Source organism: Schistocerca serialis, chromosome 1 (genome assembly GCF_023864345.2).
Source record: "Schistocerca serialis cubense isolate TAMUIC-IGC-003099 chromosome 1, iqSchSeri2.2, whole genome shotgun sequence".
Taxonomy (NCBI): Eukaryota; Metazoa; Arthropoda; class Insecta; order Orthoptera; family Acrididae; genus Schistocerca; species Schistocerca serialis.
In genome coordinates this window covers 679,617,073-679,633,927 of record NC_064638.1, presented here as the reverse complement: position 1 = coordinate 679,633,927, position 16,855 = coordinate 679,617,073, and the positions used below count along the sequence as shown (strand labels likewise).

Sequence of the window (16,855 nt, the reverse complement as noted above, 5' to 3'; positions counted from 1 at the left end):
GATGAAGTTAACAGACACCTCATGTTCTGTTATTACCAAGCAACAAACTTAGGAACCAACACAACTGGACACAGATCACAAGTATTCACAACATTTATTACCAGATACCCAGAATTAAAATTTTTAACAGAACAACAACTAGCTGATCAGATCCATGTACTAATCAAAAATAACAGGATACCCCAGTCAGAATTAGAAAACATCAAACAAAAAGTACAACAACTACTGGAACAAAATAATGTGCAATCAGAAGAAGAAGAAAATACAGTAATGGACTCAAACAAACAAAGAACAACACGCATCAATTAAACATCAGAGGAAAACGAAATCTTAAGACAGCCACCAGAACAAGCACAAATAGAACATGAAGTGACACACATGTTAGATATAGAAGAAAAAATTCAGCTGACATATATAGAATACAAAGACACAAATACAGACATAGACCATTCTTGCATAGACCACCAAATAACCCACAAGTCGAAACAACAATAACAACTATCAACACAATCATTCACAACAAAATAAATGAAAATACAACTATGAAAGAGTTACAACTACTGGTTTATATAGGAGCACTCACTATACTAAATATACACGCTAGGCAGGGATCAGAACCAACCAACACACAGAAGAAACCCACAAAAACAGCATGGCAACACAGGCTACAGATCAGAATAGAAAAACTGAGAAAAGACATCAGACAGCTAACACAATTTATAAGAAATGAAATATCAGACAAAAAAACAAAAAAGGTTAGGTAAAATCTCACAACAAGAAGCGACAGAGCAATTAGATGAAAAGAAGCAGAAATTACAAGCATTGGCCAAACGACTTAGAAGATACAAAGAAAGTGAAAAATAGAAGGAAACAAAACCAAACATTCAACACAAACCAAAAGAAATTTTACCAGACAATAGATAACATACACATTAAAATAGACAATCCACCAAACATAAAAGACATGGAACACTTCTGGAGCAACATATGGTCAGACCCGATACAACATAACAGGCATGCACGGTGGATACAAGCAGAAACAGACACATACAAGATGATACCACAAATGCCTGAAGTGATAATTTTGCAACATGAAGTCACCCGAGCAATTAACAATTAATTCTACGCACAATTGGAAAGTCCCTGGAAAAGATAAAACAGCAAATTTCTGGCTAAAGAAGTTCACCTCAACACATTCACATCTAACTAAATTATTTAACAGTTACATTGCAGATCCATACACAGTACCTGATACACTTACACAAGGAATAACTTATCTGAAACTTAAAGATCAAGCAGACACTGCAAACCCAGCAAAATATCACCCCATAACATGCCTACCAACAATATACAAAATATTAACTTCAGTCATTACACAGAAATTAATGACACATACAACACAGAACAAAATTATAAATGAAGAACAAAAAGGCTGCTGCAAAGGAGCACGAGGAAGTAAAGAGCAACTGTTAATAGATGCAGAGGTGACTTATCAAGCTAAAACTAAACAAAGGTTGCTACACTACGCATACATTGATTACCGAAAAGCTTTTGATAGTGTACCCCACTCATGGTTACTACAAATATTGGAAATATACAAAGTAGATCCGAAATTGATACAGTTCCTAAACATAGTAATGAAAAATTGGAAAACCACACTTAATATCCAAACAAATTCAAATAATATCACATCACACCCAATACAGATTAAGCGTGGAATATACCAAGGAGACTCATTAAGTCCTTTCTGGTTCTGCCTTGCTCTGAACCCACTATCCAACCTGCTAAATAATACAAATTATGGATATAATATTACTGGAACATACCAACACAAAATCACACATTTGCTATACACGGATGATCTAAAACTACTGGCAGCAACACATCAACAACTCAACCAATTACTAAAGATAACAGAAGTATTCAGCAATTATATAAATATGGCTTTTGGTTCAAATGGTTCAAATGGCTCTGAGCACTATGGGACTTAACATCTATGGTCATCAGTCCCCTAGAACTTAGAACTACTTAAACCTAACTAACCTAAGGACAGCACTCAACACGCAGCCATCACGAGGCAGAGAAAATCCCCGACCCCGCCGGGAATCGAACCCGGGAACCCGAGCGTGGGAAGCGAGAACGCTACCGCACTACCACGAGATGCGGGCTATGGCTTTTGGTACAGACAAATGTAAGAAAAGTAGCATTGTCAAGGGAAAACACACTAAACAAGAAGATTACGTATTAGATAACCACAGCGGCTCCATAGAAGCGATGGAAAAAACAGATGCCTATAAATATCTAGGATACAGACAAGAAATAGGAATAGATAATACAAATATTAAAGAAGAACTAAAAGAAAAATATAGACAAAGACTAACAAAAATACTGAAAACAGAATTGACAGCAAGAAACAAGACAAAAGCTATAAATACTTATGCTATACCAATATTGACCTACTCGTTTGGAGTAGTGAAATGGAGTAACACAGACCTAGAAGCACTCAATACACTTACACGATCACAATGCCACAAATATAGAATACATCACATACATTTAGCAACAGAAAGATTCACATTAAGCAGAGAGGAAGGAGGAAGGGGATTTATAGACATAAAAAACCTACATTATGGACAGGTAGACAATTTAAGAAAATTCTTTCTAGAATGAGCAGAAACGAGCAAAATGCACAAAGCAATCACTCATATAAATACATCGGCTACACCACTGCGATTTCATAACCACTTCTACAACCCTTTAGATCACATAACATCAACAGATAAAAAGAAAGTAAATTGGAAAAAGAAAACACTACATGGCAAGCACCCGTATCATCTAACACAGCCACACATCGATCAAGACGCATCCAACACATGGCTAAGAAAAGGCAATATATACAGTGAGACGGAAGGATTCATGATTGCAATACAGGATCACAAACAATAAACACCAGATATTACAGCAAGCATATTATTAAAGATCCCAATACCACAACAGATAAATGCAGACTTTGCAAACAACAAATAGAAACAGTAGATCACATCACAAGCGGATGTACAATACTAGCAAATACAGAATACCCCAGAAGACACAACAACGTAGCAAAAATAATACATCAACAACTTGCCACACAACATAAACTAATAAAACAACACGTTCCCGCATACAAGTATGCACCACAAAATGTACGGGAGAATGATGAATACAAATTATCTACATCTACATCTACATCTACATTTATACTCCGCAAGCCACCCAACGGTGTGTGGCGGAGGGCACTTTACGTGCCACTGTCATTACCTCCCTTTCCTGTTCCAGTCGCGTATGGTTCGCGGGAAGAACAACTGTCTGAAGGCCTCCGTGCGCGCTCTAATCTCTCTAATTTTACATTCGTGATCTCCTCGGGAGGTATAAGTAGGGGGAAGCAATATATTCGATACCTCATCCAGAAACGCACCCTCTCGAAACCTGGCGAGCAAGCTACACCGCGATGCAGAGCGCCTCTCTTGCAGAGTCTGCCACTTGAGTTTATTAAACAGCTCCGTAACGCTATCACGATTACCAAATAACCCTGTGACGAAACGCGCCGCTCTTCTTTGGATCTTCTCTATCTCCTCCGTCAGACCGATCTGGTACGGATCCCACACTGATGAGCAATACTCAAGTATAGGTCGAACGAGTGTTTTGTAAGCCACCTCCTTTGTTGATGGACTACATTTTCTAAGCACTCTCCCAATGAATCTCAACCTGGTACCCGCCTTACCAACAATTAATTTTATATGATCATTCCACTTCAAATCGTTCCGCACGCATACTCCCAGATATTTTACAGAAGTAACTGCTACCAGTGTTTGTTCCGCTATCATATAATCATACAATAAAGGATCCTTCTTTCTATGTATTCGCAATACATTACATTTGTCTATGTTAAGGGTCAGTTGCCACTTCCTGCACCAAGTGCCTATCCGCTGCAGATCTTCCTGCATTTCGCTACAATTTTCTAATGCTGCAACTTCTCTGTATACTACAGCATCATCCGCGAAAAGCCGCATGGAACTTCCGACACTATCTACTAGGTCATTTATATATATTGTGAAAAGCAATGGTCCCATAACACTCCCCTGTGGCACGCCAGAGGTTACTTTAACGTCTGTAGACGTCTCTCCATTGATAACAACATGGTGTGTTCTGTCTGCTAAAAACTCTTCAATCCAGTCACACAGCTGGTCTGATATTCCGTAGGCTCTTACTTTGTTTATCAGGCGACAGTGCGGAACTGTATCGAACGCCTTCCGGAAGTCAAGAAAAATAGCATCTACCTGGGAGCCTGTATCTAATATTTTCTGGGTCTCATGAACAAATAAAGCGAGTTGGGTCTCACAGGATCGCTGTTTCCGGAATCCATGTTGATTCCTACATAGTAGATTCTGGGTTTCCAAAAACGACATGATACTCGAGCAAAAAACATGTTCTAAAATTCTACAACAGATCGACGTCAGAGATATAGGTCTATAGTTTTGCGCATCTGCTCGACGACCCTTCTTGAAGACTGGGACTATCTGTGCTCTTTTCCAATCATTTGGAACCCTCCGTTCCTCTAGAGACTTGCGGTACACGGCTGTTAGAAGGGGGGCAAGTTCTCTCGCGTACTCTGTGTAGAATCGAATTGGTATCCCGTCAGGTCCAGTGGACTTTCCTCTATTGAGTGATTCCAGTTGCTTTTCTATTCCTTGGACACTTATTTCGATGTCAGCCATTTTTTCGTTTGTGCGAGGATTTAGAGAAGGAACTGCAGTGCGGTCTTCCTCTGTGAAACAGCTTTGGAAAAAGGTGTTTAGTATTTCAGCTTTACGCGTGTCATCCTCTGTTTCAATGCCATCATCATCCCGGAGTGTCTGGATATGCTGTTTCGAGCCACTTACTGATTTAACGTAAGACCAGAACTTCCTAGGATTTTCTGTCAAGTCGGTACATAGAATTTTACTTTCGAATTGACTGAACGCTTCAAGCATAGCCCTTCTTACGCTAACTTTGACATCTTTTAGCTTCTGTTTGTCTGAGAGGTTTTGGCTGCGTTTAAACTTAGAGTGAAGCTCTCTTTGCTTTCGCAGTAGTTTCCTAACTTTGCTGTTGTACCACGGTGGGTTTTTCCCGTCCCTTACAGTTTTACTCGGCACGTACCTGTCTAAAACGCATTTTACGATTGCCTTGAACTTTTTCCATAAACACTCAACATTGTCAGTGTCGGAACAGAAATTTTTGTTTTGATCTGTTAGGTAGTCTGAAATCTGCCTTCTATTACTCTTGCTAAACAGATAAACCTTCCTCCCTTTTTTTATATTCCTATTAACTTCCATATTCAGGGATGCTGCAACGGCCTTATGATCACTGATTCCCTGTTCTGTACATACAGAGTCGAAAAGTTTGGGTCTGTTTGTTATCAGTAGGTCCAAGATGTTATCTCCACGAGTCGGTTCTCTGTTTAATTGCTCGAGGTAATTTTCGGATAGTGCATTCAGTATAATGTCACTCGATGCTCTGTCCCTACCACCCGTCCTAAACATCTGAGTGTCCCACTCTATATCTGGTAAATTGAAATCTCCACCTAAGACTATAACATGCTGAGAAAATTTATGTGAAATGTATTCCACTGGAATGTATTATACTGGAACAGAACCATTATAACAGATAAAACAACACCACATAACAAACCTGACAACATACTCACCAATAAAAATAAGAAATTAACACAACTAATCGAAATATCTGTACCCCACACAACAAATATACAGAATATAACAGGAGAAAAAATTGAAAAATACATCCAATTGGCTGAGGAAGTCAAGGACATGTGGCATCAGGATAAAGTTGACATTATACCAATTATACTATCAACTACAGAAGCCACACCACACAATATCCACCAGTACATCAACGCAATACAGCTACATCCAAACATATATATACAACTACAGAAATCTGTAATTATTGGTACATGTTCAATTACCCGAAAGTTCTTAAATGCAATGTAACATATACCGTACAGTTAAAAGGAAGTCACACTTGATCAAGGTCCACGTCACTTTCTATTTTTAACCAGACATAACGTCTGAGAAAGGAAAGATGATAATAATAATAATAATAATAATAATAATAATAATAATAATACAAACAAGACTTGGATTACACCAGCTACAAAAATCTCTTGCAAACATAAAAGAATACTCCCCATGTTATGTAAACAAAGTATTGACTCCCCCAACTAACAGAATACTATAAAAACTACACATGTAGACAAGCAAAAAGGATGTAAAATGATGAGTACATTGACAAATCCAGCAACAAAGTAAACGCAATGTGGAATATCATAAAAAGGGAAAGAGGGGAAGAGGGAAAATGAAGGCTACACACACGAACATAGAAATCAAACTCAACAATGAATCTATATCTAATCCTGAAGTTGTGGTGAACTCTTTCAACAATTTCTTCACGAGCATAGCTGAAAAATTGGTCAAAAATAATCCAATACAAACTACCAACCAGCAAACCAAAAATATCACACATGTGCAGAGTCAATTTTCATTACCAAAGTCACTGAAAATGATGTCGCAAAAGCCCTCAGAGAGTTAAAAAATTTATATTCAGCTGGAATTGATGGTATCCCAGCAGCTGCAATCAAAAATTGTGTACACACAATTGCCAAACCATTAACTCAACTCTGTGACTACTCTTTCCAGGCAGATATTTTCCCTGAAGCTCTGAAACTTTCTAAAGTAATTCCTGTCTTCAAAAAAGGTGATAATAAAGATATGAATAACTACAGGCCTATCTCAATCTCATCCTGCTTTTCTTAAGTTTTTGAAAAAATAATGTACAAAAGACTGATAGACTTCATTGGGCAGGGGGGAGGGGGGGGGGGGGGGGGGGGGAATTACTAAGTTTAGCTCAACATGGGTTCAGAAGCAACAAATCTACTGAAACTGCAGTATATGATTGCATAAATCCGCTATTAGATCTGTTAGATAGAAAACAACTCATAACAGGTATATTCCTAGATCTGTCAAAGGCTTTTGACACTGTTGACTACAAAATATTGCTGGAAAAAATAGAACACTATGGTATCAGAGGAATTGCAAACAATTGGATTGCAACATTCCTAATCAATCAGATGCAGAGTGTCAACTCAATAACCGAAATCCTATCAAGTAATAAAACTGTAAAGCAAGGTGTACCACAGGGCTCAAATGTAGGTGCACATAAAACAATAATATTTGCTGATGACACAACTGTACTCCTCAAAGGGGAGAATACAGAGGCTGTGCAAAAAGCTGTGAACTTGGCCACTAAACAACTCAGCAACTGGGCTAAAATCAACAGATTAGCTATCAACACCAAAAAGACAGCTTCCATGAACTTTCACAGAACACAAAATGCAAATTCCTCTCAGCCACTTGTCACTGTAAATAACCAGCCAATAGATACCGACACTGTTTCCAAATTCCTGGGTCTATGGGTTCAAGATAACCTGAAATGGAATACACATCAGGAAAGGTAAATGCCAGAATTAGTACTGGCTGTTATGCATTGAATGTACTGAAATCATGTGCTAGCCTGAAAACATTAACCAGTGGGTACTGTGCTTGCATACAAGCCCACCTAAAATATGGTGCGATATTCTGGGGAACTTCTCCTACTGCCCTGAGCACATTCAAAATCCAGAAGAGAGCAATGAGGATTATTACTGGGAGCTAAGCCAGAGACTCCTGCAAACCCATCTTCAGAAAGTTGAAAATCCTTACACTGCTTTGCCTATACATTCTCGAGACTCTAAATTTTTTCAGAAATCACATAGTGCCAACTGACTCCAGAGTCGTAAAAAATAATGAAATACATAAACACAACACCAGGAAAAACTCAAATCAGCATGTTTTATGTACAAACATCAACTGTGTAAAAACGGAGCTTTCAACATGGGCCTCCAGCTGTTCAACAATCTTCCCACTAGTATTAAGTCCATTGAAGACAACATAAAATTTAGCAAAGCCATTAAGTCATATTTGATGTGTCACTGTTTTTACTATGTAAATGAATATTTAGAACAGTAATCTTGCTATTTGTGCTAAATTGAAAACACTGAGCAATATAATACATTAAGATGCTATATGTTAATGTATGTTAACAATGTTAACTGATATTTTCCGACATCTGCAACACAATATGTACCATCAGATCACATGGAATAAATAAATATGTCAGTATTTTGCAACTGTGACCTATTAAATTGGTACTTCAGTAGTATTCACACCTGTCAGCACCTGACTTCTTTGTAATTCAAAGTATTATATTCTTCCTGAAGTCTGAAGGTGTTTTGCTGATCTCATATATCTCGTGTAGGGTGAAATAATCCAAATAAGTCACAGGGAATTCTGTTTACACATAGGACTTAAGAGTGTTCTGTCAGATTCTTCCCACAGTATCAAAACCTCTTATCCCTTCACCTACTTCATCTTCTCTTCCTGTAATATTGTCTTCAAGGTTTGTTCCTCTTATGTAGACTATCTACATATTCCTTTCACCTTTCAACTTTCCCTCCTTTGATTAGTAATGGCTTGCTCTCGACATTCATAAAGCTGCTTCTCTCTTTTCCAAAGTTCTCTTTAATTTTTCTGCAGGCATTCTCTATCCTTCACTTGGTTACTTACAACTGTCCTCTTATCCACTCCTTCTTAGTTATTTTGCACTTCATATCAACGTCATTTTTAAGTGTTTGCATTTATTTTCACTTGCTTCATTCACTGCATTTTTATACTTTCTCCTTTCATCAGGTAAATTCAATATCTTCTGTGATAACCAAGAATTTTTTCTAGAGTTTTTTTTTTTTTTTTTTTTTTTGGGGGGGGGGGGGGGGGGGGGAGTCCTCTGTTGCCTTCCCTATTTCCTCTCGCAAAGCTACTCATTCACTTACACTGTATTCCTTTCCTCTGTTTCAGTCAATTGCTACCTAATACTTCCTTTAAAACTTGCAACAACCTCCACCTCTTTCAACTTATCCTGGTGCCATATTCTTAATTTCCTCGATTTCTTCAATTTTAATCTACAGTTCAGAACCAGTAAATTATGGTCACAGTCGACACCTAACCCTGGAAATGTCTTACAGTTTAAAATCTGGTTTTGAAATGTCTATCTTGCTATTGTATAATCAAATCTGATACATTCCAGTGTCTCTAGATCTCTTCCACATTTACAACCTCCTTTCATAATTCTTAAACCAAATGTTAGTGTTGGAAACGTCTTAACATTTTAAAATTTAGTTTTTGAAATTTCTGTCTTGCCATTATAAAATCAATCTGAAACCTTCCAGTGTTCCCAGGTCTCTCCCAGATATACAACTTATTTTGTGATTCTTATACCAGTGATTCAATTATGCCCAGCACAAAATTTTGCCAGGTGACTTCCTCTTCCATTCCTTTTCCCCAGCCCATGTTCTCCTATTTTTTTCCTTTTCTTTCTTTTCTACCACCATATTACAGTCACCCATACCAATTAAACTTTCATCCACTTTAACAATATAAATAATTTACTTTATCTCATCTCATATTGGAAATTAAGATGAAAAATGTAATTGTGATGAGTGAGTATATTTCAACAGTAGGAAATGAAAGAGAAGTAAAAATTGTAGGAGATATGGGACTGGAGAAAAGGAATGAAAGAGGAAGTTGCCAAAAGTTCTGGCAGGGGGGAGGGGGGGGGGGGGCAGATTAACGCATTAAAGCCTTCTATACTGTGTGACCTGCATTTCATCTGCCTATGTCTAGGTCGTCTCAAGAGAGAAAACCACAGATATTGCACTGGGATTGGCACTGTAAGACTGCTGACTTAACCACACACACACATGTAGGTCTGGTTGGTTTACCGTGACATGATAGTGTGTGTTGCAGTATGAGGAGTACTATAAAATCTTCTCATTGTTCAGATTGCATCAAACTGGAATTAAAACTCAAGCTTTTGAAGATAATCACCACCTTCTTCATTGGTCATATCATGATAAAGTTGATAAAGTTTGTATTATGAAAGATTGAGTTTTAATTCCAATTTGATGCCATGTGAATAACTAGAAGATTTTATACAAGCATATGCCACAGCATGAACCTTCGATGTCACTATGGAGAATAGTTACATATTTTTTTGGTTTCTTGAAATCCCATTAATCATAAATAACTACTAGGAACTGACTTCTGTGCATATCAACTTCTGTGTCTCTCCCATGAAATTTGATTAAATGAATTTCAATAAAATGTTAAGTGAAATGATTTTAGGAATGAGGACAATGACAGGTGATGCACTGCATATTCCATATAATTCATTTCATTATACAGGGTTACTCGGAAATTACTGTTACAAACTTTTTGGACTTTTAGAGGACAGTCAGTACATAATATTTTGCACAGGAACCCATGTCTGGAAACATAGTTTCTGTTCTTCTACTTGAGGAATTGAATTAGGTATGACACAGTTCTATTAGTAGCTAACAATTCAAAAGGAAATAATGATGAAACATGTATTTATCATTTATGCACATATGAATGTATGAACCCTTATGCATTACATGTTTACATTATTCCAAATAAAAAAGGAGCCTAGTAAACTGTATGTACAGACCAGTACTGATGCATTATAACACAGGCTCGATGTGGTGACCACCACCACCAATGTTACAGAATTATACCTATGAAGCATGTTCCAGTACACACTCTCCACCCTACCTGACGCCTCTGCGATTCCTACTTCAGTGACCAGGATCTCATTTAAACTTTGCATACAACACCACAAGAAATAATATATGTCATCCTGTCTACCCTATTGCATACCAGGTCAAGCAACTCCAAGACTTTTTCTCTTTCCCTCAGCAGGCGTGGATGCGTTACACATCATAGAACAGAAATAGTAGTTTCTGGGCATGGATTCCTATTCAATATATTATGTACTCACTTCCCTCTACAAGTCCTAGAGCAGGCTGTTCCAGCTCGTCAGCTCCGTTGTGAGCCGCGGAGTGCTCCCTGCTCCAGGGAGCCATGTCGCTCGCCGTGATCATTCAAGTGGGCCGGCACCTGGCACGGCTGGTTGAGGCAGGTGGCAAGGCAAGAGTTTTGATGTGCCAGCTGCATCTTACAAGATCGACAACCTCATACTCTTAGCTGCCAAGACGTGGTGACATGCTACACCAGGAAATACGATGTTCAGGAAATAAATAAGAAACAGCTGTTTTACAAGAAATTGCATACTAAATTTATTGGGCCTCTGTAGCTTGACTTTTCTTTTCATTACAAGATCGGAAATATCAGGTGTCAAAGTGTTCGCAGCGTTAATGCGGAGGATGACCTTCATTGTTGCATCCTGAAGAAACAATTGTTCCTTACTTTTTACTCTTTTCATTGCTGAGAAAAGCTGCTCACAACAATATGTAGATCCAAACACGGACATGATCTGAGCGGCATTGTTGTGAAGCTTGGGAAATTTTTGCTGTAATGAACGATACCATCGTGACAAATTCAACGTGTTGTAGTACTTCTCTTTCAACAAAGTTGAATTTTGCAAATCAATAATCTCCAATTGAGGTGACAATAACAAGTCATTGGGGGAAACTGAAAAAGGAGTGCTGAACACCTTAAGTTCCATTTCCAAACTTGTGAGGTCTCGGAATCGTGTTTCAAACAACGTGATGAGCTGCTTTAACTTTGCTTGGTAATCGCCGAAAGTAGTACCTTCAGGTAGTTTTAAAGAAGCAAAATGATTGAAGAACGTTAAATGTCCATTACTCATCTGCCTCTCAAATAAATGTAAGTTTTCCATGAACGCTTTGATCTGGTCGTGCATGTCAATGATTAGCTGCCCTTTTCCCTGCAATGATAGATTTAAATTATTCAGATGCATAGTTATGTCAGCTAGGAACGCCAGGTCTGATATCCATTTTATATCTTTCAGACAATGCGTTTCTTCCCCTTTCATTTCAAGAAAAAGGGATATTTCCTCACGAATGGCAAAGAAAACATCAAGAACTTTTCCCCGACTCAGCCAACGAACTGTACTGTGGTAAGGTATATCTCCATACTCCGCTTCCATATCATTCAGGAATCCTTTGAATTGGTGATGATTCATACCGTGACACCACACAAAATTCACACAATTCATGACATCTTTCATTACGCCACCTGGCTCTGCTGTTTCAGCACACAGTGCCTCTTGGTGAATAAAACAATGAAGAGGCAAAATGTCTTTCCCGAATTCGTCCCTGAGTTTATTTTTCAAACGAGAAGCAAAACCCTGTAGCTCGCTCGAATTGCAGAATCAGTAGTGTTTTCTCCGCTCTTATTCACTTGAAAATTATAAACGCATTACAGAACACGAACTATGTTGCATGTTTTGATACCCTCCGGATTACGAAACCGTTTTTAAACTTACATCTCCTGGTATGTCGTTCTTAAGCCTGGCTACCAGTTCTCTGCGTGCAATGCCTTCTACCTGATCATAAAGCGCTGCGAGAAGACGTGTATAATGTCATTGTATATTGTACCTCTTTGAATAATTAAATACTTTATGACATACAAGACACGGCAGATGACCATCCCTCTCAATGAATAGAAAGGTATCCTCCAATAGAGGTACAGGGTTCCTGCAGCTAGTCGTGGCTGTCACTGAACACGGATTATTGCATCAGTTGCGGCTGCATGCAGCCAGGGGGCAGTGAGTTCGCTTTCCCCCTGCTGGCTCCGAGCTGCCGCAGTGGTCACTCTGGAGTGCTCAGGCTCCCTGGAGCTCACTTGGAACAGCCTGTCCTAGAGGTTTGTAATGGGAATTTCTGAATTCCCTGTCAATTCTGGTAGCAAATGGCCAAAGATATGAAATGAAACTTACACTATTAATGTGATTAATTTGTTATATGCCCGATAGAGCAGCAAATTACTGATTACACACTGAAATGAGGTGTACAAGAAGGCAGGAAAGAATGTCAGGATCACTAGGGATGGAACAAAAATTCATAATATACAAAAGAAAACTGATCATAGCCTTTATTTAAAGAAGCCACAGAAAACCAAACTCATGATGTTTGGATAGGGTTTTGAGCCCTACTTTTCTCAATATGAGCCCAGTTTGCTAACCACTGCACTATCTCAACTTCATAGGTCTGTGAGGAAAGTATATGCAAAACTGTTAAGAGCACTTTATGAATACCATTCTGCCTTTTATTATATTCCAGAATCTTTATGCACTTTTTTCTCAGAGACAGAAGTCAATGTAACACATTTTTATGGAGGGAAAAACATAGGATGTGCATAAACTATAGGCTTTCAGTAGAATGTAACAATAGTATGAAAAAGATAGTAGCTACTCACCATACAGCGGAGATGATGAGTTGCAGAAAGGCACATCCTTTTCATAATATTGTTGCATTCCATCCTGCATTTTCCACAGTTTGCATTTAATGTATAACAATCTACTGAAAGCCTTCAGGAAAAATCAAAGTTCAGAGAAAATTGTTTCCCGAGTGTAATTTGTGTCAACTATGTTCTACTAGCCAAAAGTAACTTACTTGTAGAAGGGAGACCCACATGGACAGAGAAACAAGTCTCTTAACCTGGTCTCTTATAAGTGCTACCTCCATACTATTAAAACAGTGATTGAGGAAAAGTAAAAGAGCTGTCTGTTCACGAAGACTCGTTGCTACATTTTCCATTATGCATGCCTCTAACACTTGCTGGAAAAATCCTGAGAAGTGATCAGGTCTCTTGCAGAAGGGCTGTGAACAAAATATCACATTATTTCAAGAACGTAAAAATAAAACAAAGTAATGTAAATTTAACCAAAATTCAGTGCAAGGTTCAAAATGACTGGAGTAACAGAAGTTAAAGCAGGAAATATATTTTATACAGGATGCTAAAAAGAAATTTAAACACTTAATTATTCTTAAAATTAAGTAAATTGATTTTTTTAGATATAGCTGTTTACAAATTATTAGTTATCAAACTCAATTCTATAAAAAAAGTACTTTTGCAGGTAGAGTAATGTTATCATATCTGTACCTCACAAGGGAAGCTCCCCATTGCAACACCACCCCCCCCCCCCCTCCCCTGCTCTGCCCCCAGTGATAAGATGGCCCAGTGTATAGACTGTCAAAAACTGAACATTGATAAAGGATGAAAACAGGGAGAAGGTGTACCAAACAGCGAAAAAAGAAGAAAAATAGAAAGCCAAGACGTGGTTATGTGGTCATGGTATTGGACCTGTGAAAGCAGAGATCCATGTTCAAATCTCCCTCGTGCCCCCCCCCCCACCTTCTTTTTTCACAAAATTATGAACTGTCTGGCTAAGCACTGATGTGTCTGTTTGTTGTGTTCAAATCAGGTCTGTGTCGTGGAGTAAAGCCCATCTGCAACAGCGAGGTGTAAGGAAGGAACCTCCAGATATGCTTTCTACTGTGCTCTAAGATGTATCTCTGCATTTCAGATCAGTTACGCTTTCAGAGTAAGGACACACAAAAGCCAATTCACAAATGTGGTGGCAGAAGAAGAACTAAAGTATATGTAAATTGAAGATGGAATGGGTGGGGGGGGGGGGGGGGGGGAGGGGGGGGAATACTGATGTAACTGCATTGGGACATTATTTGGAATCAGCAGTGGTGAATGAAAATGTGTACCAGACCGAGATTTGAACCCAGGCATCTCCTGCTTACTAAGCAGTACATGTCCGAAAGAACAGACACCACACATTCATGTAACTGATTTGCCTAGATGGGCAATGGATGCACCTTCTTCAGTGCAGATGCACCAGTATGTCTGATATCCTGCTGGTGTCTGAGCAGTGAGCATGGAGGAAATGGACAGAGACTGTGGATAGGTGGCACTCGGTGGGGCATGTGAGTTGGCCGCAATGCGTGCTGAGACAGTCCGCACAATTGCAATAACAGTGTGTCCCTGATGGTGCAGTGGTTAACGAGCCTGCCTAGTAAGCAGGTGATTTCGGGTTCGAATCCCAGTCCAGTACATGTTTTTATTCCTTGTCGCTGATTCCATGTAATGTACCAGTGCAGCTGACATCAGTAATTCCATCCCTTCCCTAATTTCCTCCCCCCCCCCCCCCCCCCTCCCTTTCCACCTTTAGTTTATATAAAATGTATCACAGCTGTGGATTCCGCATGGTGTCTGTTCTTTCAGACATGTCCGAAAGTGCAGACACCACGCATTCAAAAAAATAATTGAATCACTTGACATTTCTAAAAACCATGTTTTGCACTGCTTCATAAAGAACAGCCATATGACTGCTATTAATGCTAGTGCAGTGTGAGAAACCCTACTACCGCTACAGATCTGCATGGATACATATCAGCACATAGCCACAGTAATAATGACTTTGCATATACAAGAACACACAAGCGCAGATAATTGCAGGCACATTTGTGGATATCTGCAGATATAATTATTTTATAGTTAAAAGACAGGCCAATGTTGTTACATGATTTTTGTAAAATTGTTTTACTTGTCATCAACTAACATGATTGCATGAAGAGGAACTGCACATATGCTGTAATGGTAGCTGAAAACACGCAGTCCACACGTATTATTGACATGTTTGCAATGTCATGGTGCAGCAGGAGTGTTTTCTATTGTTTGTGTTTGGCTGCAAGAGCTTTAGCTGATTTGGGATGGAGTACCACCATACTGATTTGAATGTACTGTAAAAGGACAGATTGTTGGTATAGTCTTGTCATTTTATAATCACAGCTTGTGGAAGATTGGAACATAGGAAACTAGCCATTTATTACTAATGCTTTGCGGAAACTCTGGAGCCTCAGAACTGAAATTTATTTTCAGTATTAAAAGCGACTTAACAGTACTCATTCCGCATCTGTGTAGAATTCGGCAAAATATTTTTGAAACTGTAGGTCTGAAACACTGCTGTCTTGGTAAGTGAAGAGGAGAGAAAACTGTGGAAGAAAAAAATGGAAGCAACTGAAATGTGAGTCTTAAGATGGAATATAAATAAATAAAGTGAACACATAGAGTACGAAAAAGAAGGTTAGTGGGACATCAGCTACAGCAGTAAAGGATGAATAACTTGGCAGTGGAAAGAGCCATGAAGGAGAAGAATAGCAGGGGATAAAAAAGATTAGAATATGAAAAACAGATCCTTGCGCTCACTAGACCTAGTAGGTTTGTATCTATCATAAGGTTAGCAGAAAAAAAGGGAGGGAGACAGAGAGAGAGAGAGAGAAGAGAGAGACGAAGAGAGAGAGAGAGAGAGAGAATTCATAAGCATCAGCTAATTCGTATATATCATTAACATGTGTACTTGTTGTCAGATTTCCTTGCTCCTTTGTCTCAGGCACTACCAAAGTGAAGAAATACTTAAGACACAATGCACACCCACCTGATGCAAGAACAAGCTACATTCGGAAGATGCAAAATAGTCTGAAGTCCTGGAACATTTCAGAATGAACGAAACTTCAAAAACTAATGTTCTATGTCCTGACTTTCCATTCAATATTTCTGTTAAGAATATTTAATAGTACACAATGCAACACTTGTCACCCATGAGAAGTGTAGCACACTAATGTGATTAACATTATTGTGAATTGATATGTACATGACTAACTATGTGACTAACATTTGACAAAATGCAACATGTGACTATTTGTATCACACCTTCATTTAACTTTGCAATGGCACATTAAATGTTCTGCAGAAGTTTTGAAAAAATTTAATTCAGTAATTATGACAATGTTATAATTCATGGAATGTACGGAAAAAATGGCATTCTTTGTTGTACTAAAATATGTTCATGATTGGCGGAGGTTGTTTGG

General features: G+C 38.6%; 2 protein-coding genes across 2 annotated transcripts in view; one reads left to right on the top strand and one right to left on the bottom strand.

The window, feature by feature from the left end:
* Positions 1-16,855, bottom strand: part of LOC126480306 (RNA helicase aquarius) — a 346,791-nt gene that overhangs the window by 294,463 nt on the left and 35,473 nt on the right. Inside the window, exon 4 of the mRNA XM_050103855.1 lies at positions 13,589-13,795. Coding sequence (XP_049959812.1) covers positions 13,589-13,795 — 207 coding nt within the window. The remainder of the gene's footprint in view (positions 1-13,588; positions 13,796-16,855) is intronic.
* The window catches only part of LOC126480322 (probable G-protein coupled receptor Mth-like 5), a 125,441-nt gene that overhangs the window by 73,461 nt on the left and 35,125 nt on the right, over positions 1-16,855 (top strand). The gene's annotated exons all lie outside the window — the stretch shown is intronic.